The sequence below is a fragment of the Polypterus senegalus genome, chromosome 1 (genome assembly GCF_016835505.1).
Source record: "Polypterus senegalus isolate Bchr_013 chromosome 1, ASM1683550v1, whole genome shotgun sequence".
NCBI classification, from domain to species: Eukaryota; Metazoa; Chordata; class Cladistia; order Polypteriformes; family Polypteridae; genus Polypterus; species Polypterus senegalus.
This window is the reverse complement of record NC_053154.1, coordinates 124,725,470-124,750,150: the sequence shown is the minus strand read 5'-3', so window position 1 is coordinate 124,750,150 and position 24,681 is coordinate 124,725,470. Positions and strand designations below refer to the sequence as shown.

The window sequence follows — 24,681 nt, the reverse complement described above, 5'->3', positions numbered from 1 at the left end:
ATGAAACCTGCTTTTGTAAGTAAGCTGTAAGGAATGAGCCTGCCAAATTTCAGCCTTCTACCAACATGGGAATTTGGAGAATTAGTGACGTTGGAAAGTTCAATGTGGTGGCCGACAGTGGCGTCATACCACCAAAATAAGTACGTACATCGGTTTTGGTTAGTGCAGGGAAGCCACCTACCAAATTTCGTGAAGATGGGACCATAAATAAAAAAGTTCAACATGGCGGACATTGTTGACCGTTATGACCGTTACGTGTAGAATTTCTAAATGAAAACTTTTGTAAGTAAGCTGTAAGGAATAAGCCTGCCAAATTTCAGCCTTCTACCTACACGGGTAGTTGGAGAATTAATGATGAGTGAGTCAGTGAGAGAGTGAGTCAGTCAGTCAGTCAGTGAGGGCTTTGTCTTTTATTAGTATAGATGGAAGATTTGTCACAGAAAGCAGCGCTAAAATTGTTTGTTGTTAGAAATTGGCTCATCTACATCTACATTAGATACTGATCTTCTGTCACATATGGGATCGTCAGATTGACTAAATTGATGGCCTGGATGTTTCCCTGCACCCACATTTTCACACAATAGACAGTTTAAACTCAGAGAAGAAAATTAAGGTTTTAGAAAATAGAGATAATATCTAAATATGACAAAAGATCAGAAAGAGTATTTTTGAAAAACTTGACAATACAGTTTACAGTTTCAAAATATCTGAAAAATCAATAATTTGGAAAAGCAGCTGAAGCTCTTGTTCTTAATCATCCATGCTTGAGAGAACAGAGGGGGTAATCTGGGTATTTAGGCTGGAAGAACAGAATCAAATTTAAGATGGGAAATTATTGAATAAAATTAAGAACAGAAGGTTGTAAGGTGACCCGGGTTCGCTGTGTGGAGTTTGCATGTTCTCCCCGTGTCTGCGTGGGTTTCCTCCCACAGTCCAAAGACATGCCAGTTAGGTGGATTGGCGATTCTAAATTGGCCCTAGTATGTGCTTGGTGTGTGGGTGTGTTTGTGTGTGTCCTGCGGTGGGTTGGCACCCTGCCCAGGATTGGTTCCTGCCTTGTGCCCTGTGTTGGCTGGGATTGGCTCCAGCAGACCCCCGTGACCCTGTGTTCGAATTCAGCGGGTTGGAAAATGGATGGATGGATGGAGGTTGTAAGGAAGTTCTTGTCAAAGATGGAAAGCCAAGCAAGAAAAACCCTGATGCAGAATCACCACATTCAAAAATCAGAAGACAAAAATATGCAGAAGTCAACTTTTTTACAAACTTTCCCAAAGGCCAGGATTCATTTAGTTTAGTCTGGAAACTATTGAAGAAATACAGAAAATAGATAAAGACGTAACCTTTATTAAAAGGCATATGATGACTTTTCACTCAGAAGACTCGAGGCGGCTTCATGAGGGAGCGTGGTGGCCATAGCAAGCCACGGGGCTATCTGCGGTGTGGCCGTTTCTCACCGTGTGCACAGGTGAGGGACTACCCACATCTGTGATTGTTCCCGTGGCTAATGTGCTGCAGCTGCTATGGCTCCTCGCAATATAAAAAGAAGAGCAAGTCGGTTGGGAGGGAGATCAAAAAAGAACGAGAGAAAGGCAAAGAGGACGGAGGTTACAAGGAGCGTGGAAGCAAGTCGGTGAGAGAGACAGAGACACGCGGAGCATGTGGGCGAGCGAACGAGCACTCATGGGCAGCTGCGAGGGTCTGGGTGTTAGGCCGACACCCAGGCATTGGAGTTGGAAGTTGCTCCCGCTGAGCGAGCTGGTAGCGGGAGTGACAAGGGGAAGACGACTGGCCGCAGAAGGCCGGAAAGGCAGCGGGAGTCGGAAGGCTTGGAGGCTTGGGAGTATCCAACATGAGCGTCCTGGCCGTTGGATTGGACCAAGTCTCGAGGCTGGGATGAGTGGCAGACCGAAGCCTGGGATCGGGAGGTCTCCAGTCTCGTGTGTGAGTGAAAGGAAAAGGGCAGCTGCAGAGAGCATCTTGCCTGCTGCTAAGCCCAAGCAGGAGAAGCAGGTGAGACGCCAAGTGGGAAGAAGCACCGAGCTTGTTGTTTTTAAAGATTGCTTCCTGTTGGATGTTTTAACCTTGTTTTTAAAGGATTGTTTTTTTTGTATGTTTTTTAACCTCCACGAGTTTTATTGGATTATTTATTTGAACTTGGAACTGCACAGCACTATTTATTTGAACACTGGTTTTGATTGTCTTTTTAATAAAAGCACTGTGCACCTTTTTAAACCATCCCCTTGCTCAATTGTTGTCTCATTGTCTAGCTCAACTCTGTGACATTATCGACAGTGTTGGGTTCAAGGGCTTCTGAACAGTGATGGGAGCGTGGAGCCGAACCTGCATCGTCACATATGTTATCAGTAGGTAAGCAGTTTTGAATAGCAGATACCTTGTAACTGAAAAAATGTACAGATGCTCCTCGTTTTACAATGGTTTGACTTTTTGATATTTCAACTTTATGATGGATCATACACATTCAGCAATCATCGGACTTTGCACTTTAATTTTTGAATCTGCTTCCGAGCTAGCAATGTGCAAATAATAGTTCTTATGGAAGTCGGGAGATGGCAGCATCCAGGCAGCACCATTGAGCCAAGCTCAGTCTCCAGTGTCAATAAAGGCACACATATATACACAGCAGGATAAAGGAGCCAGCCTCACATACAGATGGGAGTTACGTGATTACATACCTCAAATACCTCTACATAAAGATTTATATTTATTTGACTTACAATATTTTCAATTTACAATGGCTTCATGGAAACGTAGCCCCATCATAAGGTGCATAAAGGTGCATCTGTACTTGATTCATAAATGTATAAAATAATCTGGTGACCATTTTAATAAAACAGTTCACATGGACTGTCAGTATTTACTATATATTTGTCAAAAATCTATGAAAAAAAATCTAAAATGGAAATAAAAGTTTTGCTGTGCAGACTTGAGCTGTGTTAGCTATCAAGTGATGAACATTGTATCAGTATATTTCTAATGGATGTGAATAAGCACATGTTTTTTTTTATTTATTTTAAATATTCATGTAAACACTGTTTCAAACTTTTTTTAGGAAGAGCTTCATATTCATACAAGCTGTACAGCTGTATTAATGGCTCTTCTTGCACTGCTTCAAGAAGATGCCACAGGATTCTTCAAGGCAAGCAAAGTTAGTTTTGTACTTGCAGCTTCTTCACCAGAAGTAATTGGGATATTCAGTAATTTCTAAAAGCTAATATTTTGTTTTATTTTATTAAGGTTGATGAATGGGAAAATCCAAATAATTATATTATAATATTCCTGTGGCTTTTCTTATGGTTGTCCGTGACAATGTAACTGATACAATCCATTTCATCCCACAAGAAACTGCTGTTATGCTAGAAAGTGCCATTGAGGTGACTGGTATCGAAGACTGGCAAACGCTTTCCAGGTGATATTTGGAATGATGTATGCACTTTATCTGATCTACCCAAAATGACTTAGAAACACTCGCGACTTCATTCATAAACTCCTCTTAGGTTTAGACGATGGAACACTTACACCAGAGTTGCAGGCTTTGAAAAATTAGTTGCTGATATAAACATGATTTCTACACCTACAGGCAGCAGTTGCAAAATAATGTATGTACAGTTTGCTAAAAATGGTTAAATCTATTAAAATGCATAACATTTTATATTCTCAAAGCACTCCTGAGTTTGATCGGAAGGGTACTTTTTTCTCAGTTTCAGACTGTTGAATTTTTATTAACGTTTGTTTTTAAAGTGAATACAACTTGTTACTTTCATGCTTCCCCCAAATATAAATTACATGATTAGATTGTTCAGCTGCTGCTTGCTTTGTATTCTGATGAGTGAATTTCTCTGGAATGTGTTTTTGTTAGATAATCAACAAACTTATACATTGGAGAAAACAAAAGAGATTTTTTTGTGAAATAAACAATTAAATTAATCAAACTTGCATTGTGTTTTTTTTAAGAAGGATAAACTTAGTTGATTTAAGGTCAGCAGTTTTCTAAAAAGTACTTGAGTATTCAGTATGAAAAATGTGTTTTTTATTGTGCTTATATGTTATATGATATGATATATGTTAAAGAAGTTAAAAATTAAGTATACATGGTATGAAAAATTTAAGTCATTGTAGAGAAAAAATATAGATTTTAGATCAATCTGACCATTTAGGTATAAGTATCTTAACAGGAGTTATTTACCTATGTATATTTTAGTTAATGTGACTCACCTAATGTGACTTAACTGAACCTAATTGTGTACAGCACAACAATCAAAAATGTAAAATTTTATAACTTAAAATGTTGAGGTGATCAGTTTCCTCATTTTTTACAAGTATGTAATAGTTGTACAGGATATGTACGAGGGAAGTGTGACAGTGGTGAAGTGTGCGTTAGGAGTGAAGGATGTATTCAACATGGATTTGGGATTCAATTAAGGATCGGCTCTGAGCCTTTTCTTCTTTGCAATGGTGATGGACAAGTTGACAGACGAGATTAAACAGGAGTCCCTATGGACTATGATGTTTGCTGATGACATTGTGATCTGTAGCGATAGTAGGGAGCAGGTTGATGAGAGCCTGGAAACGTGGAGATATGCTCCAGAGAGGAGAAGAATAACATAATATATGTGTGTGAATGAGAGGAAGGTCAGTGGAATGTTGAGGATGCAGGGAGTAGAGTTGGCGAAGGTGAATGAATTTAAATACTTGGGATCAACAGTAGAGAGTAACAGGGATTCTGGAAGAGAGGTGAAAAAGAGAGGGTGGAATGGGTGGAGAAGAGTGTCAGGAGTAATTTGTGACAGATGGTTATCAGCAAGAGTGAAAGGGACGGTCTAAAGGACGGTAGTGAGACCAGCTTTGTTATATGGGTTGGAGACGGTGGCACTGACCAGAATGCAGGAGACAGAGCTGGAGGTGGCAGAGTTAAAGATGCTAAGATTTGCATTGGGTGTGACGGGGATGGACAGGATTAGAAATGAGTACATTAGAGGGACAGCTCAGATTGGACGGTTGGGAGACAGAGTCAGAAAGGCAAGATTGCGTTGGTTTGGACATGTGCAGAGGAGAGATGCTGGATATATTGGGAAAAGGATGTTAAAGCTAGAGCTGCCAGGCAACAGGAAAAGAGGAAGACCTAAGAGAAGGTTTATGGATGTGGTGAGAGAGGACATGCAGGTGTAACAGAAAAAGGTGCAGAGGAAAGGAAGATATAGAACCAGATGAGCAACTGTGGCAACCCCTAAAGGGAGCAGCCAAATGAAGAAGAAGAATCAGTTCCCTAATTTTTTTAAGTTATTTTTACTTACTGGGTTTTGCAGTAAATGAGGGAAAGCAAAAGAATGTTAATAGAGAGAATGGATGTAAGGAAATCAGACACACTAGATCAAAAACTGAACACATAAGGTCAGTCCCAAAACATACAGTATACATAAACGTACGTGGGGTGTTGTGAATACAAAAGTAACAATCATAATTAGAGGACAAACCCCAAGTATATCATTTACAGACAGTGGAATACAATTGGGCTTGTTGATGGTTAAGATTCCTTTATACCAATAAAAGAAATAGAAAATAGAAAAAAGATCTTGGTGCCAAACCAACTTAACTGATAAAGAATGATAGTAATTGTTACTAAGCATCTTCTTATATAATATGCTACCGTGGCTGCCCATTTGTCTGTCCAGGATTTTAAATCACCTGTAGCTCGCAAACCATTTGACTTATTGACCTGAAATTTAGTACACGTATATTGCGTGACATCTACTATCCTCTTTTGGGGGTGATGATTGACCTCCAAGGTTATTCCTCTTTTTATTTTTATTTTATTTTATTGTAAAATCAACTCTCAGCACCGGCCAGCAGGGCATGTGCAGCACATGCGTACAGGTGCCATTCTCATCCCTACCACCTTTGCCTTGCTTCCCCTACCTCTTCATATCTTAAATCATTCTTAAGGCTGAAGACTTAAGTGCCAGCTTAAGTGAAAAATTAAGGAAAATGCACTAAGTAATTGCAACACAAATACTGGTTTAATCAGTTTTAACGCAAAAAGATGGAGACAAAAGAAGAGAAAAGGCGGGCCGCTAGGATAGAGAAAAGAAGAGCTGCTCAGGAAGCAGCAAGTGCATCAGCCTCTGAGCAAATGAATGCTAAATGTACAGAGAAAGAGGATGAAAACTATGAATGCTCAAATCAAGTGTATTCACTGCACGTTATCGTGCAGTGGTCTATTATTGGTTGTATATAATACTGATACCATGGTTTATAGCAAGGGAAAAGAATAAGTGAGAAATTATAAAAATAATGTGAAGCAAGCATCGAAATGATTGGAACCTTACAATCTTTAAAAACAGAACAAATTTGTAAGTAAAAGAAAAAGGAAGATTTTACAGATTGAAATGTTTGAAAGTGTGATTCATCAAATATATCAGACTTTGTGTGAACATGTTTGCTATACCAAGGCTGGAATGCAATGAGACCACCTCCAATGCACTGAGTCGGGTTATGAAAATAGGAAGACATGTGTGTCAGTCTGGACAAGAGCTAAGAAGTATTTTCACGTGATGCCACACTACTAGAGCATATGTTTTTACATGACCCAACTGTCAAGACCTAAATTTAACACCAGAAAACAGTGTGTATGGGAGGAAACAGAACTTGGAGACACCCTATTTGACTCTTCTAACAGCCATGAGGGAAGATCTGTGGGCAACATTCTTTGCCAGCCTGGATGCATAGTAAAAGCCCAATGGTATAGCTCAAAATTCAGCAAAGTAACTCAACCTCCATTTTTGCCTAAATGTAGAGTATTTTTTTGGTCCACAGGAAAATGTTTTATTGGATCAATACTTAATGGGTGGAGGAAGCAGAAGTGTTATAGTAACAAAATTGAGGAAGGAACTATATTTATTTTATTGAGAGGAAATATAGATTTTTTTTAATTTCCAGTGCTGACATGAGTGGCTGCCAGTTACAACAGCACCTGTATTTGGTTGTTTGCTATTGTTTGCTACATTTTTGGAAAAATATGTATAGCAGACATTGGAAGGACTTCGACTAATGCGACTACAACTGCTGGACCTGCGTCCTTTGTCTCCTAGAGTGCCAGAGCAAATTACTGGACTGTCTGAACAGTGTGGCAGATAGGGGGCGCTATCGCTCCCTTGGACACTTGTCCAAGACACCAGACACATGGTAAAAGTCCAATAATCGACTTTATTAATACAGTACAGTGCACAAAGCACCCTCCTCTCCACAATACTCATAAATTACTACAATAATCACAATAAATCAATCCTCAACTCCCAGACGTGTTGCCACCCTTCCACCCAGCTCAGCTCGCCATCTGGGGATTTCCCATAGTCCTTTATAGTCCCTGACCCGGAAGTGTTTCCCATCCTTTAGTCCATGATTCCTTATCACTTCCGGGTCAGATAAAAAGTCCTCTTCTTCATCCCGAAAGTACGTCACTTCTGCTGTCACTGTGCCTATGACGCACTTCCAGGTTATAGGGCACATGTGACTCTCTGGGCCTCCCTGCAGCGTCCTCTGTTGGCCCCTGGGGTATCCAGCAGGTTTGTTGGGGAAAACTCCATAGTCCATAATTCCCTGCTGGTATCCAGGGCACCTCCATGCTGCAGGGAGAGCTCCATCTGGCGGCCTGGGGGTATTAGCCGGGATGACAAGCCGGCCATAGACCACAGTACTCTCCCCCCAGCGAAAAACCGTGGTTTGGAGCGTCCAGCCCCTTGAGGGACATCTTCCTCCAGGAGGATCCACCGGTCGAGCCTTGGCGATGTCTTTCCCACTCCCGTGAAAACCTAGGAGGAACAGTATAAAAATCAGGAGTTGGAGTTTTCTTTGGCCGAGGACTGGGTCGCTTTCTTCAGCAGACTGCGGTCTGTCTTTATTAATTTTTCTGCAGACCGATCACGGCCCTCCTTACCTTCTCGTGGGGTGAGCGGTGCTTCGCTCGCCTCCCCCTTGCCCTACGGAACGTCCGAGTCCGTTTCCTTGTGGGCAAAGTTAAAAGCAACGGGATGCGGACCTTCTCCTACCCACAATGCACCGGTTGTGGTCACGTGTCCTTCGCCGACTGCCGACATGAGGAAGTCACTTTTCGTGCTCGTCTCCTCACACAGGAGCGCACCAACGTCTGCGGGGACGTCTCCTGCCTCTCGTAGAGCCTCCTGATGGTGTTCTCCGAGGTACATGCACGGGACAAAATAAATTATTTTAAATGGATTGTCCATTAAATCCCCAGCACGTACCTCATGATGATCATTCTTCTCTGGAGGCTTCTTTCGAAGCGTGTGGCCGCTCCGTAGCTCCTCCTGGGCGTTGGTCATGACGAGCTTGGGTCCTCCGCTGGCTCTGTCGCCTTGTTTGCTTCTTTTCTTCCCCATGACGGACTTGGTGAAGGTAGGTTCCAGCGCTGTTACTGCGTGTCTGAACGTCGCCTTCTTAGGGTTCTCTGCCCACAGATTTTTAAACAGGTCCTCTGCCAAAACCATGGCCAGAGAATCCTGCCGACTACGCCACTGTGACAAATAGGGGGCGCTATCACTCCCTTGAACCAAGATGTCAGACACATGGAAAAAGTCCAATAATCGACTTTATTAATAGAGCACCTCTCCACAATACTTATAAATTACTTCAATTATCACAATAAACCAATCCTCCACTCCCAGATGCGTTGCCACCCTTCCACCCAGCTCAGCTCGCCATCTGGGGATTTCCCATAGTCCTTTATAATCCCTGACCTAGTTCATGATTCCCTGCTAATATCCGGGGCACCTCCATGCTGCAGGGAGAGCTCCTTCTGGCGGCCTGGGGGTATTGGCCGGGATGACAAGCCGGCCATAGACCACAACAGCTATTGCATAGACACTGGGAAAAGAGAGCAGGAGCCCGGCTTCAAAATAACAGGAGAACATACAGACCTTAACTGCCTTCTATTATGGGCAATGTAAGACCACTGATGAATAAAATGTAAATACAAACTCATCAGTCTTATGTGCTTCAGGGAGACATGACTTAGAGCTGAAACTCTAGAATCCACAGTTGCACTGAATGGATTTACAATTGTGCAGGTAGACAGAAGCAGGAGTGAAACCTCTAGGAAGAAGGGAGGTGGACTTGCTGTTTTTCTGAATGAAAAAGGGAGCAACCCCAGACGCATTGCAATTGTTGAGTAGCTCATGGTGGTTTTATGGCCTTATTATATGTCAAGGGAGTTTTCACATATCATTATGTTTGCCTTCAAGTCTGGAGTTAAGGAAGAACTCAAGAGGGTGCAGAGAAAATATCTCAGTGAGGAGAAAGTTCACTACAGTGCCAAACAAGAGTGCAAGTTACAGTAGAACAACATGAAGGAAGTGGGGAACTGAATGAAAGCTATCACTGGCTATGAATAAGATGTAAAATATGCAGAGGAAGAGAGCAAGAACTGAAACAATTTTTGAATAGATTTGTCTCCCCCTTGTCGGTTAAGCCCTCACCCAACAATGCCAACTTCTTTTTGCAAGCTGATGAAATTGTAGAATCCCAACTGCCATCTCTACCCTGCACAACCTACAATGGCATTACACCTGTTGTCTCCAGTACTCTTTCACTTCATGAACTGACTTTCTCTTCTGATTAAGTGAGGAGAGATCAGGGTGAACAAGGTTGCTGGTACAAATGGAATCAGCCCCAGGGAGCTGAAAACATGTACCAGCCAGTTCTAACGGGGTCCTTCAGCACCTCCTTCTCTCTTAGTTCCAGCTATGGAAAACATCCTGTGTGGTCTCAGTACCAAAGAAAGTGCATTCCACTGATCCCACCGACTTCAGACCGGTTTCTCATACTTCACACATGATGAAGACCTTTGAGAGGCTGGTCCAGAAACAGTTCTTACCATCTGTTTCAGAATATTTTAATCCTCTGCAGTTTGACTATCAAGCATATAAAGATTTTCTCACACATTCGCACCCAAAGACCTCATGGCTTGAATTAGGTATATGATAACCTGCTGGGACAAGAGGGGAGGCACTGCTGCTGATGTTCTCTTCTCATTCTCTTCCCACAGCTCAGTGAGGGCACTTAGCCCTGCCCCTTCCATAAGAATCCCAGTTGCTCAAAGAGAGTCTGCATTTACCCAAGAGTAAACCAGCAGATGGAGCTCCTGAGCGACTGACCCTTGGTTTATCAAAGAAACAGAGCATAGACTATTGCAGGGGTGCCCACACTTTTTTGGCTTGTGATCTACTTTTAAAATGACCAGGTCAAAATGATCTACCTACATTAATAATGCTATATATTATATATATATATATATATTATAATATATATATATAGTATAATATATATTATATAGTATATATATATATATATATACACACATACATACATACACACACACACACACACACACACACTGAGTATACTTTATACATAAAATGTATGTTGTTGTACCTTGCATAACTGAATAACCTTTATGGCACAATAACAATTCAATACATTTATGGTCACTACAGTATTTGGATTTAATAATCGTCATGTGGGAAAAGGCTGACTCGCATAAATAAGTAGAGCCGAATAATGCAGTCAAGGTGCTTTTGAATTCAGCCGAGTGAAAAATGATGGCTGTCCGATTAACTGCGATTTTAGTTCCCTTTCTTTTCTCTTTCTCAGATCGCTTTTTGGAAGGACGTCAGTTTCGTAGTTTTTATGAACAGTTCAAAAATGCCTTTCCACATTTTCCTTCTTTGGAATAGCAATAATAGATTGACAGATCAGACAAACGCACTTTGATTGTGACATTGTGAGAAAAAAATCCTCTTCCAATTCCACATCCAGCCCATACCCTTCCCAAACTATTTTTTTTTAAGTCCCTTCTTTTGTCGATATAAATTGGAAGGCTAATTAGATCACAGCTGGAGTTTTGCAGTAGCTCATGCATTTGATCGTGAGTGCAGGATGACCAGTGTGTTAGAAGACAAGGGATCTCAAACTGGCCGCCCTGTATGTCAATCAAGTGACAAATGCCATAGGGAGGATATATGATAGACTAACATTTTAAAAAAAAAATTTTTTAATGCAATGCGATCTACTGGTTGATCGCGATCGACGCATTGGGCACCCCTGGACTATTGTATGAGCTTAAGTGGTGATTTGTTTTAATTTTTGAGGCATTTGTTTGTTTGAACAACAAGTAAACAGGATGACCCTGTTGGTGTCCAAAATTGTTCCTGTTATCCATTCTGTCTTCTGGCACCTGGCCACAATGTGGATGATGCTATAATCTATAGGCTCCACAGAGCCTACTCCCAATTAATCAAACCCGACACCACAGTCAGGATAATGTTTTCTGATTTTTTTCAGCACCTTCATCATCATCCTGCCTCACGTATCTACCTATTTATGTATTTAACTCTTTTAGGGCGGATGTCGACTTTTGTCGACAGGAGGGGTTGAGGGCGAATGTCGACTAAAGTCGACATCCAGGGATAGAGGGCGATAATCAGCTGTTAATGGCGACAAATCTCACTGTCACGTCACAGGCATTTCCTCTCTGCTTGGAAGAATGATAGACTCGTTGACTCGGCAACTAACTAGCGTGTGCGTGAGTTGCGAAATGTAAACAATGGCAAGATGGTATCGACATGTGACAATGGAGCGAGGCGAGTGCAGAAAAGAAAACACTCGGCAGACAATGACAATGTTTTGCGCATTATCGCGGAGTCGGACTCTGATTTTTCAGAATCGGATTTTATTGACAGTGATCAGGAGATTGAGCAAGAGAGTGAGAAGCCGGCATCAGCTGATCAAACACCAGCCGATGCCACGCCAGCGATCTGCTGCCAGTTGAGCGCCGCGCAGCCGATGCATCTACAGCAAGGTTCGCGTGGGATAAATACACAGACATTGATCCGTTGAGAGCCGAGCTGACTACTGGACTTCACAAGACGGCATGGCTTGCTGTTGGACACGACAGATCACCAGCTGCTGTACTTCAGGCTGCTCTCTCCTGATGCTGCTTTTCAGCTACCGTCAGACGAGATAAACAGGTAGGCAGAGAAATTTTTTCAATCGCGGGCTGCGTTTGCATCGCATTCTCATTTTTCAAAGTGTAAACACACAACAAAAGACGAGATGAAGCGTGCTGTGGTATTACAAATAGAGATGGGACAGAACTGGTGATATAACTTCAGGGAGCATTGGTCCAAACGTGCTTTGTCCCCTGGTGGCTTTGGACAGGTTATGTAGCATGGTGATAGGTACGTGCTGCTGCAAAGTTTTATTCACTTCTGTAATAAACAGAAGCAAATCCCATGGGGTGAGCCGGGCTATAATGCCATGCATAAAGTTCATAAAGTTTCAGAAGATGAAAAGAGGTGACAATACGGTTTTCATGCGGGCAGAAAACTTGGTGGCAGTGGAATGGCACAATGGCAAAAGGGTGACTTGTCTCTCTACAGCACACACTAACAATATATGTGAGAAAGTGCAGCAACAGACAATTGAAAAGTAGGCACCAAAGCAACACGTATTGTAAGCAGTGCAATGTGGCAATGACTGAAATTGGCTGCTTGGACCGAGATCAGACTTTGCAGGACTTTGCTGTGTAAAATGTATGTGATATGTATGTGAAATCATAGAGTATGCAGGCTCATACAACATGCAAGACAGTAATATTTGTCAAAAGTAAATATTTTTTGTTGATTTGATATGTTAAACAATTGCTTTGTGTTCTTTTTTAAAAAATGTTAGTTTTTGGAAAAATATTCAGCCCTGGGAGATAAGAAAAAAAAAAAAATAGCCCTAAAAGAGTTAAAGTGCTTCTGTAAAAAGCCAAATTTCCTCCTGGAGACAAATAAAGTATAAATCCAGTGCTTGCCATCTACAGAAATTTTCAAGTGACTCCTCCATTATAGGCTGAATTAATAATGGAGACAAGTCAGCATACTGGAGACTTGTGGAAGACTTTGTCTTGTAGTGAAGGGAGAACCATCTGCAGCTCAACAACAGCAAGACAAAAGAGTTGGTGATAGACATCTGGCATGCCAAACAGCCTCTGTGACCAGCCACCATTCTAGGGGAGGATGTAAGAGTGGTGCAAACCTACAAGTACCTGGGTGTTCACATAAACAGCAAATTAGGTTGGTCTGATAACACAGTGGTGTTGAAGAAGAAGGATCAGAGTAAACAGTAATTCCTAAGGAGACTCTTGGTCTTTTGATGTTTGTAGGAAGTTGCTGCAGTTGTTCTATCAGTCCATAGTAGTCAGTGTATTGTTCTATGCTGCAGTCTACTGGGGAGGCGATTTAAACTCAAAAGATGCTCAATGCCTGAACAAACTTATCAGGAAAGCTTGCTCTATCAAAGGGACAAATCTGCACACACTGGAAGTGATTGTTTTAAATGGTGAATGGCAATAAAAATTAATGTCATTATGAAAATCTCATAAATCCCCTGCAGGAGGAGCTCTCTTGGAACACTTTTAGCTACAGGCTATTTCCTCCACAGTGTACTAAGAAGTTCCTTTTGGGATTTTTTCTGCCTGCTGCTGAGGCGATTCAATGCTTCCTCCTGACATCACAAACTATATACTTATTCTTTTCAACTTGCCATTTATACACATTTATTGTTCATTTGTCTATCTAATGACTTATTGTATTAAATGTCCTGTGAGTCTGTATCTTTTGTGTTCTCCGGACCAGGTAAGACGTTTCCCATCTGTAATGGCATTTTCACAGTCCTTCTCTCAGTCTTATGAGACACGGTGGCTACTACTGTGATGAGCCAGGTCTGATTCATAGAAGGCTATGGATTATACGGTCCAGATGACCTTCCTCTTTAGGATCCTGGCATTCAAAACAACAGCCTGTGTTTGTTGTATTTTTTAGTCTTTTTTGTGAAGCACAGGCCAAACAAAATCCTGGCCTCATCTAGTGTCTTTTCTGTCTTTTGTTTGGATTCTCCACCTTGCCCTTGTTTGCCCTTTGTCAATAAGGCAAGAGTACAAGGGGATCTCGAGACCATATGTCCTTGATGACGCTTCCGAATTTGTCATTTTCTCACTGTTGGATGAGTTGTTCTTAAATAGGTTCCTTATATTTCTTTGAGGCAATTGGATAGCATGGGATTCTTTATGGATTAAAGAGGGGCCCCTTACCATCTGTGTAGCCTTTATCAAACCATAAGGATGTGCTGAACCAGAGCCACAAAGTTCTAAACAGACACCCACATCAATATGGGTGTCCTTTTTGCTCTCAACTCTGATTCTTTTACCTATGCTGACTTTCAAAGTCTAAGTAGCAACCTAAAAAACTTGAGATTCAGGAATGGAAGATTCTTCCTTTACATTTACTACAGCTGTTGGAGCGAGCACTACTGGGTTCCCCTCACCTTTCTCAGTGAGCTTTTCAAACTGTGCTTACTTTTCTCGGCCCACTTTGACCTCAACAGTCTGAATGGCCACCTCTGAGACTTGAGGTTCAGCCATGGATAATTTTTATACTACATTCAGAACTGGTGTTGAAACGAGTATTACTCGGTTCCCCTCACTTTTGTCAGGGCTCATTTCATACTGAATTCCCAAATTATGTACCATAAATATTTATTGTCTAATATTTTGCAATGGCTCTGCAATTACTGACAACTTTACTGAGTAAACCATACACTACTGTCTTTAATTAGTTCAAAAAAGTTTGATATAAATCAGTACGTCTTTGTTGTGTACACCTTCTTTCAGGTGCCTTATAAAATGAGTAAGGATGCATTTCAAAGCAATGACTTATTAAAGATATTTGAAGTACTAGAAAGAACTTAATGAAGTATCCCTGAAAATAAGACATATTACATTAGTGAAAAGTTATATTCCTCAGTGAAAAGTGAACATGAGGAATTAAATTATGAACTTACCAGGTTGTTTTGCACATGTGCCTCAAGGGGTAATATCAATTTTCTATATAAAGGGATTGAATGGAAAGAGTATTATTGTGGTCTCCAGCAATGAAATGCATACTGCATGTTGTGCTCATCTTAGAGCTAAGCGCTTCTGTAGCTGCTTTGATAAAGATGACTTGCAAAATTCTGGACACATTTGACCTGCATGGATTATACAAAAAAGGAGACATTATGTTAGGAGGTATTTTTCCAGTTCAATATTTCTCAGTTCCACCAGAGCTATCCTTCAGATCTAAACCTGACAAATGGAAGTGTGATAAGTAAGTTTATAAGGAGCTTTAACAGTTTAGAAGCTTAAAAGAATCTCTGTTTCATTATTTGTATTGTTTTGTTTAATTTGTATTTATTTATTTTTTTTAAGTCTTGATTTCTCAGGGTTTCAGTCTGCTCAGACGATGGCATATGCCAGTTGATGAAATAAACAGAAATGTCTCACTTCTGCCCAATATAACCTTGGGCTACTGGCTTTATGATAACTGTATAAGAATGTCCATAGGTCTTCGTGCTGCATCAGCCCTGATCAGCGGCCAGGACAGCATTGTGTATGATTACAGCTGTAGCCAGGCTCCCTCAATTGTGGCTCTGGTGGGTGATGCTGGTTCTGCTCCATCAATTGCAATATCAAGGATACTCAGTCTCTTTGGCATGCCTATGGTAAAGTAATAAGACTTTTGCTTTTCATATTAAATTTACAAGCAAAAAATGATACTGTACATAACAGTTGTATTTATTTCTGTCTCAATTACAATGACACATGTAAATCAACATTACATTCATTATTAGCAATTACAGCACTGTGTTCCACTTTTGAAGTTCTAACAGCTTTCTGATAGAAATAAGCATGAAATAAAAATAAAACTTCATTAGATATTTTTCAATATTAAAATTAGATTGAGCACTTAGTATATATTACTGTTGCCCTTATGCTATATGCTTGTGTTAATGTTTTCATAATATAAGCAACACCAAATCAAATTCACTGCTAATTACATTAATACATTTTTTTATGTATTAACATCATATAATATTATACCCGGTTTTCTCTGACTTTTAAGGTGAGTTATTTTGCAACCTGCCCTTGTTTAAGCAATAAGGTGGAATTCCCTTCATTCTTTCGAACAATTCCAAGTGACGACTTTCAGGTTAAAGCCATGGTCGAAATTATTAAGCATTTTGGATGGACTTGGGTAGGAGTCTTAGGAAGTGACGATGAATATGGACATACTGCTCTTAAAACCTTCAGTGATGTTTTTCAAAATGTTGGATGTTTATCCTTTAATGAGATCATTCCCCAAGCAAATGATAAACTAAAAATTTTACATATAACTAACATCATAAAGCAGTCAACTGCAAAAGTTATCGTTGTTTTTGCAGTATCAAGAGATATTTCCTTTTTATTGAATGAAATTATCCTCCAAAATATTACTGGTAAGCAGTGGATAGCAAGTGAAGCATGGAGCCTAGGTTCTCTGGCCAGCGAAGAAAACTTTTATTGGCTTGGTGGGACCATTGGAATTGCTATAAGAAGAAAAGATATCCCAAACTTGGAAAACTTTCTTTTGCAGGTTCGCCCTGATTTTGACCCTGCAAATAATTTAGTTATCCGATTCTGGGAAACTATGTTTGAATGCAAATTCCCAGAAAACTCTTCTACATTTCTTAATAGTAAGACATGTACAGGATCAGAAGACCTTAAAAGCCTGAGCACAGCCTATACTGACACTTCACAGTTAAGATCAGCGTATAATGTTTATAAATCAGTGTACGCTCTGGCTCATGCCCTGCATGATTTGATGATGTGCAAACAAGGAGAAGGGCCTTTTGGAAATGGCTCATGTGCAGATATATTTAATGTGCAGCCTTGGCAGGTAAGAATTTAAATAAATCCATGTTGATAATTGAATTAAAATCTTTATTAGTTGCAATGTTAGAATAATTATTTTCATTATCCTTGTAATTATTGCAGGTTCTTTTTTACATGAGAAAAGTCAATTTTATTAATCCTTTAGGGGAAAGAGTTGCTTTTGATAAAAATGGAGATGCACTTGGAATTTATGATATAGTAAACTGGCAAAAGATAGATCAGGGGAAAATTACAATTAAAACTGTAGGTGTTTATGATGAGTCAGTTATCACTGGAAAAGCACTCACAATACAGAAAGATGAAATTTTCTGGAACTTTCCTTCAAAATTAGTAAGCGTATTTCTTTACTTATTTGCTTTTATTAACACTTATGCACATGGCCAGATGGTATGTAAAGCTGATGAAAATAAAATAGAATTGACATGTAAAAATATATTAAGAGTTGTTTAAAATTTTAAGATATTTTGTTTTGATGTGGTGAATAGCTATATACGGTTTTGTAAGGACTTGTGTAAAGAGATGGTTAAAAGCGACAGAAAAATATACTTCTTCTCAGGATACAAGCCTGCCTTGATGATTTCTAAATATTGTATGGCTGTAATTTTTAGAGGTTTAAAGGACTGAACATATGGAATATCATAAAATAAAAAAACCATTATACAGGATGGGCCAAAAAGAAGTACCACATTTCAAATATTTAAAATAATAAATACATTTCATTACAACACAAGAAAGTGTATGCAAATAGATTTTTTTCACTGTGTTTTTAAAAAGATGTCTTCAAATAAAGGTGCCCTTTATTAGCTATACACTCTTCAAGACAATTTCTGAATGCTCGTATTATTCGTTCGGCCATTTCTAGGGGAATGATTTCATGGCGAATAGCATCCTTGAGGGCTTCAAGGCTCTGAGGTCGGTGTGTGTATACCTTCGACTTGAGTTAGCCCCACATGAAGAAATCACACAGTGCGAGATCAGGCAAATATGAAGACCACCCGACGTCGCCGTGCAGGAAGATCAGATTCCCCAGAAACATCTCCTGCAAAACTTGCATGGATCTCTGCACCATATGAGCTGTTGCTCCATCCTGTTGAAACCAGGCATCTACCACATCCATTTCTTCCAATTGGGGCCGCAAAAAGTTCTCTAGCATTTCAATGTAACGTTCTGAAGTGACGGTAATCGTTGCTGCCCCCTCCTCAAAATAGTAATGGCCTACAATGGCAAATTCTGCAACAGCACACCAAACTGTAACATACTCACTGTTCAAGGGTCTCTGATGAAATTCACAAGTGTTGGTTTCAGCCCAGTAGCGAAAGATTTGCTTACTTACACAAACATTTAATGTAAATGTGCCTCATTGCTGGACATGACGATGGCATCTCGATGAAGGATTTGCAGAATGTTCGCACACAACTCTCTACAACTCTCCCAGCCTCTCTCAGTGAGTTCCTGCATTACCATCAGTTTATCCATCCATCCATTTTCCAACCCGTTGAATCCGAACACAGGGTCACGGGGGTCTGCTGGAGCCAATCCCAGCCAACACAGGGCACAAGGCAGGAACCAATCCTGGGCAGGGTGCCAACCCACCGCAGACCATCAGTTTATATGGATGGAAATTAAGGTCCTCATGCAAAATCCTCCTCAAAGATGTGTTGGAAATGTCTAAGGCAAAAGTATGTTTATGCGCTCAACGTCTAGGAGACGCCCTTGCAGCTTGGATGTTTTTAGGCATTTGTACAGTCCAATAATGGCCTGGAGATTTTCTGTTCAATGTTGTACCCATCTGTCTAAATTTAGCCAACCAGTGAAAAATTGTTTTACGATTTGGGACTTGGACGAGGAATGCTGAAATGCTGAAGGCGCGTTGCAAAGTGATGATGGATTAATTGTTTTTGAAGAACGCTTTGACAGCGAAAGCATAATGCGCACCGGACTAAGGCATGTTGCAGACTGAAAACTACAAGGGATCACCTATCAAAGGACCCCAATGACCTTGAGCAATGTGGTACTTCATTTTGCCTCACACTCTACTTTCTATAACCAAATTCTTAGAATGTGTAAGCATGATTGCACTGATTTTCTGGTTTACTTCACAATGGATTTTGTAATAAACTATTCACAAACCTGATGGTACCTATTTTAAGGAATAATAGAGTTCTCAACCTTTTTTTATTATTTTAAGGCTCCTGAATCAATCTGTAGTAAAAGCTGTCAACCTGGGACAAGAAAAGCCTCTAGAAAAGGGGAGCCAGTCTGCTGCTTTGACTGTGTACCATGTGCGGATGGGGAAATAAGCACTGTGGTTGGTAGGTGGATGATTCACATAAATAATCCCAAAAGTAGACAGACTGCTAAAGAAGGTTAATGACTGCACTAAATTGGCTCTATACAGTATGACTGAGCCAGGGTGTGTGCATCTGAGACCTGAAATGTAGTAGTAAAGCATCCAAGGCTGAATCCTGCTTTGCAACTAATATTACCAGAATGAGCCCTTTCAGTCCATAATCTTGGGCGAATGGGCACATCTTGTAACATCAGTATGAAATATGTTAATAAATATCTTCTTTATACATTTATACTAAGAATACTCTCATTGTGTCACACACTTGGTGCATTAGAAGCACAGGTTCGGCTTCTGTCTTTTTAGTCTTTTCATGTAACAGCTTGCCTATTTTTGTGTTTTTTAATTTTTGAGTAGCATGTATATACTCTACTTTGCTTTTTTAAAACTTTGTCTTGTAGATTCTTCTGAATGCTTCCGGTGCCCTTCAGATTTTTGGTCTAACCCTGAAAGAAATAAATGTGTTGAAAAAGAGCTGGAATTTCTTTCCTTTGAAGACTCCATGGGGATTGCATTAACATCCTTAGCAGCCCTAGGAATGTGTGTGTCAATTAGTGTATTGGCAGTTTTTATACATTTCAGGGAAACAGCAGTGGTGAAAGCTAATAATTCAGAATTAAGTTATTTTTTGTTAGTATCGTTAGCTCTGTGCTTCCTCTGCTCTTTATTCTTTATTGGGGAACCTTCACACGTGACATGCAGACTAAGACACGTGGTGTTTGGAATAAGTTTTGTTTTGTGTATTTCTTGCCTCCTTGTCAAAACAGTGGTTGTGATAATTGCATTTAAAGCAACTCTTCCTGGAAATAATAGGATGAAGTGGTTTGGTGCTATCCAGCAGAGAGGCACAGTATTCTTTTTTACCTCTGTAGAAACTCTTATTTGTATATTGTGGCTTGTAATTTCACCTCCTGTTCCAGCTAAAAACACTAATAGTGAACATTCAAAAATTATACTTGAATGTAATGTAGGTTCAATAACTGGATTTGCTTGTGTTCTAGGATATATCTTTTTTCTGGCATGTGCTTGTTTTGTTTTAGCCTTTCTTGCAAGAAATCTACCAGATTCCTTTAATGAAGCCAAGTTCATTACATTCAGTATGCTCATCTTCTTAGCTGTCTGGATAGCCTTTATTCCTGCTTATGTCAGCTCTCCTGGAAAATACACAATTGCTGTGGAGATTTTTGCCATTTTGGCTTCCAGCTTTGGTCTTCTCACGGCTATATTTACCCCAAAATGTTATATTATATTATTGAAACCAGAGCTGAACAACAAAAGATCTCTTATGGGTAGATCTATCAATAATAAGAATGCTGCATGTTTATGAATATACATTTCTTTGTATGATATTAGTGTGGTGAGACAATAAAGCAACTTTGTATTGACTTGATTTGACAAAAAATGTAAGAACTGGAAACACATAAATTCATTCATGCATTTGTTCATTTCTTTCTGTAATTTTCAATGTATAATTATATGTTGTGGTTGTTGCATTTCTAAGAAACAATTCAAAAGCAAAAGACATGGATATTAATACTTTGAACATATGTGAAATGGGGTGGTTAGGCTTAAATGACCACTAAAAACTATAATCATTTGGTAGACTGTTCAAAATACACTTTTCAGCATAGAATTATTTTTATTATCCATCCGTCCATTATCCAACCCAGGGTCACAGGGGTCTGCTGGAGCCAATCCCAGCCAACACAGGGCGCAAGGCAGGGCACCAGCCCATCGCAGTATTTTTAATATGCATTTTTTCATAACACAGTAACCACATCTGTAAGCTTTTGTGGTAACATATCATCTAAAAGAAAAAAAAACTTTAGTCACTGACAAATAGTCTGGAGAGGTCTCAGCATCACTTCCGACAATGTGTCTTTCACGGCTAGTGAATGAAGACGCAGATTGTGCAGGATGGACCGGCTTAAAATAATACGTGAGAAACGTCTGCTTTGTGTGGTACTTGAGATTCTTAAAGGTCTGGACATATATCGGCATAGCAGAAGCATGTTGGTGTTTAACCTTCAGGCCACAATGATGGGATTGGCAGACTCAATATCTCTAGCCAGACTGGTTGCAGCTGACAGTGGCTCTCAACACCCCAGCATGAAGTTCTTTAAACACTTTAATTTTATCACTAAGCTGCATCACAGACTTTGTATGCTTGGGCTTAGAGCCCAAAAGACTTGCACTGCACTTTGGGGGCATAATTTCAAAACAAAATAAATGCACAGGGAGTAGTTTATTCTACAAAAGTAGAATGAACAAGATGGTAAAGCAAATAGTAGAATACTATCTGCTCCCCAAATCTGCATGTATCACGTTTATCATTTTTTTCTCTACTGTGCATATTTGAAAACACCACAAATGTCCAAAGTAAATGAAGTTACAAATACAATTGAGTGAATGCTTGAAGTCACAAAAGTTCATTCGTTCATTCAGTTTCAACCTCTAATCTGAAGCTGGGATGCAGGGGCAAAAGTCTTAGTAGTGAGGCCCATATGTTTATTTCCCCAGCCACACTTGCCAACTCATACTGAGGGATCCAAAGGGGTTCCCAAGCCATCTGGGAGACTTAATCCAACCAGTGTGCCCTGAGTCTTCCCTGGAGTCTCCATCCAGTTTGTTGTGCCCATAAAACCTCCATAGGAAGGCATACAGGAGGCCCAGACCACCTTAATTGGCTCCTCTTGATGTGGTGGGTCAACAGCGCTATTCTGAGCCTCTCCTAGCTACCTTGCGGTTGCTTGCACCCATGATGTCATTCTTTCAGTCATTTCCCAAAGTTCATGATTTATAGGTGAGGGTGGGAATGGTAAATCGAGAGCTTTTCCTTCTGACTCAGCTCCTTCTTCACCACTACACATTAATATATTGACTGCATAACTACACTCGCTGCCTTAATCTGTCAGTTGATCTCACCATCTCTATTCTCCTAACTTGTGAATAAGATCCCAAGGTATTTAAAAGCCTCCACTTGAGGCAGTAACTCACATCCCACTCGAATAGTACACCTTTTTACCTACAGAGAACCATGGTCTCAGATTTGGAGGTACTGATCCTTATCCCTGCTGCTTCACACTCAGTCGGACACATTCCCAATGCATGCTGGAGTTCCCAGCCCAATGAAGCCAACAGGACCACATCATATGGAAAAAGCAGTGACGTGATTCTAAGGCCACTGAACTGAACCACCTCTCCTCCCTGGCTGAACCTTGATATCCTGTCCATGAAAATCACAAACAGGACAGGAGACAAATCACATCCCTGGAAGGGTCCCACAACCACTGGAAACTGTATTGATTTTTTTCTGAGTATGCGGACACAACTCGCAGTGCAATTATACAATAACTGAGTAGCCCTTATTAAGGGGCCCTGGAACCCCATGCTCACCCAGCACCCCCCACAGAATCACTTTCATACATCTTCACTAATTCCACAAAACACATATAGACTGACTGGGCATACTACCATGCCTCCCCCACAATCCTGAGAGTAAAGAGCTGGTCAACCATTCCACGTCCTGGACAGAATCCATATTGCTCCTCCTCGATCTGAGGTTTCATGACTGGGCGGAGTCACCTTTCTAATACCCTGGCATAAACTTTTGCAAGAAGGCCAAGGAGTGTGATCCCCTAATTGTTAGAGCACCCGTCCCCCTTTTTAAAAATGGGGACCACCACCCCAGTCTGCCACTCTAGTGGCACAGCCCCTGATGAACATTAAAAAGGTGTGTCAGCCATGACACCCCAACAATGTCTCTGCCTCACCCACCAACTACGGCTCCTTTCCCCCAAGAAAGGTGACATTCAGCTTCCCATGAGTCAGTTTGTGTGTCTGGGGTTCCAGTCTGCCAAAGCCTCTGTGAGGCACTTCTCCAGGCCTGGCTCCAGGAGGAGGCCCTGGTAACCCCATACTGGGTAGGGTACTCTTTTTATATTTATGGAGCTGCATTATTAGGGGCTGTGAATTGCTCTTTGTCTAACCCCTCACCTGGGACCAATTTGCCTTGGAAGCCCTTACCAGGAGCTTATGCTCCAGACAACATAGCCCCCAGGGTCACAGAGACACTCAAACCTTTCCTCTACAATGGCGATACCTGGAGAGTGTCGCTAAAGTTAAAATGCGCAAATTTTTATGATTTAATGGAATATTGATAATTGACTGAAAAACAATTCAAATACACAAGTAAATGTAATGACTATATTTCTTGACCTCTAAAACATAAGTTTCAACTGCAAAAAAAACTATAAATCACACAAAAAATAAAATCATAATGAAATATTAACATATAATATTAACACTCAGACTAACTTGTCAGAGACAGTAATAAAAAAATGATAATGGCAAGAAAATGTGCAGTCAACAAATGGGCGAAAGACACAATCAGATATTCTGAGTAAAAAAAAAAAACCATAAGCAAGAGATTCAAATTCAAATACCCTGGAATTACAGGAGATGATCTTTATACCATCACCTAGATGAAGTCTCAAACAATTGCACTTGAGAATTCTGGGAGGGATTTTCATGGAAACAACCAAAACAAATGGCTACAATTGTGGTATCCATTGGGGAAAAAAGCTGGCATGCTCTTTGTTTTCTATGGGTAGAGCCCCAAGATGCGGTGCCACTCTGACATCACTCATTTTGAGCCCTCACACTGGTTATTTAAGGCCAGAGCTGAGGAAGCTAAAATCAGGAGAACATTTTAGAGAGAAGGAGGTTTTGCGAGTATTGCAATTTTTTTGATTATTTTGCTGTGGTTGTTGGATTCTGTTTTCTGGATTTGTGGCTTGGGACTGTCTGCTTAGGATTGTCTTTTAGGCAACTCCTTTTTGCCTATTTTTGCTCTTTTGAGTCTTTTGCTTTATTGTAAAGACTTCTCTTTTTACATTGTTGATACAAGTTCAAGGTTTTATGTTGTCCTTCTTCTGATGGGGCTTTTTGTTTTATTTTGGAACATTTTTAATTATTTTGCCAGCTTGCCATTTTGAAGTCAACTGAGCCAGAAGCCTGCAGTTAGCAGTTTTGAGGATAGATGGATTTTGTGTCTATTTGGGAAGGCTTGTTTAATTAAGGTCCTGCCTTTATGGTTCTTTTAGGAGGCCTCACATCCATTTTGCTGTTTGGGAGTCTTAATTACAACATTTATATATATATATATATATATATATATATATATATATATATATACAGTACAGGCCAAATGTTTGGACACACCTCCTCATTCATTGTGTTTTCTTTATTTTCATGACCATTTACATTGGCAAATTCTCACTGAAGGCATCAAAACTATGAATGAACACATGTGGAGTTATGTACTTAACAAAAAAAGGTGAAATAACTGAAAACATGTTTTATATTCTAGTTTCTTCAAAATAGCCACCCTTTGCTCTGATTACTGCTTTGCACACTCTTGCCATTCTTTCGATGAGCTTCAACAGGTAGTCACCTGAAATGGTTTAACTTCACAGGTGTGCCTTATCAGGGTTATTTAGTGGAATTTCTT

At 40.3% G+C, this 24,681-nt stretch overlaps 1 protein-coding gene across 1 annotated transcript; it reads left to right on the top strand.

Moving 5' to 3' along the window:
• The first annotated feature begins 8,409 nt into the window (after positions 1-8,409).
• On the top strand, positions 8,410-20,496 carry LOC120530733 (extracellular calcium-sensing receptor-like). Its single transcript, XM_039755308.1, has 6 exons — positions 8,410-8,427; positions 15,334-15,612; positions 16,014-16,826; positions 16,925-17,152; positions 19,011-19,134; positions 19,571-20,496. Exons 1-6 carry the CDS (start codon positions 8,410-8,412, stop codon positions 20,494-20,496), a joined length of 2,388 nt encoding a protein of 795 aa, XP_039611242.1.
• The last annotated feature ends 4,185 nt before the right edge of the window (positions 20,497-24,681 follow it).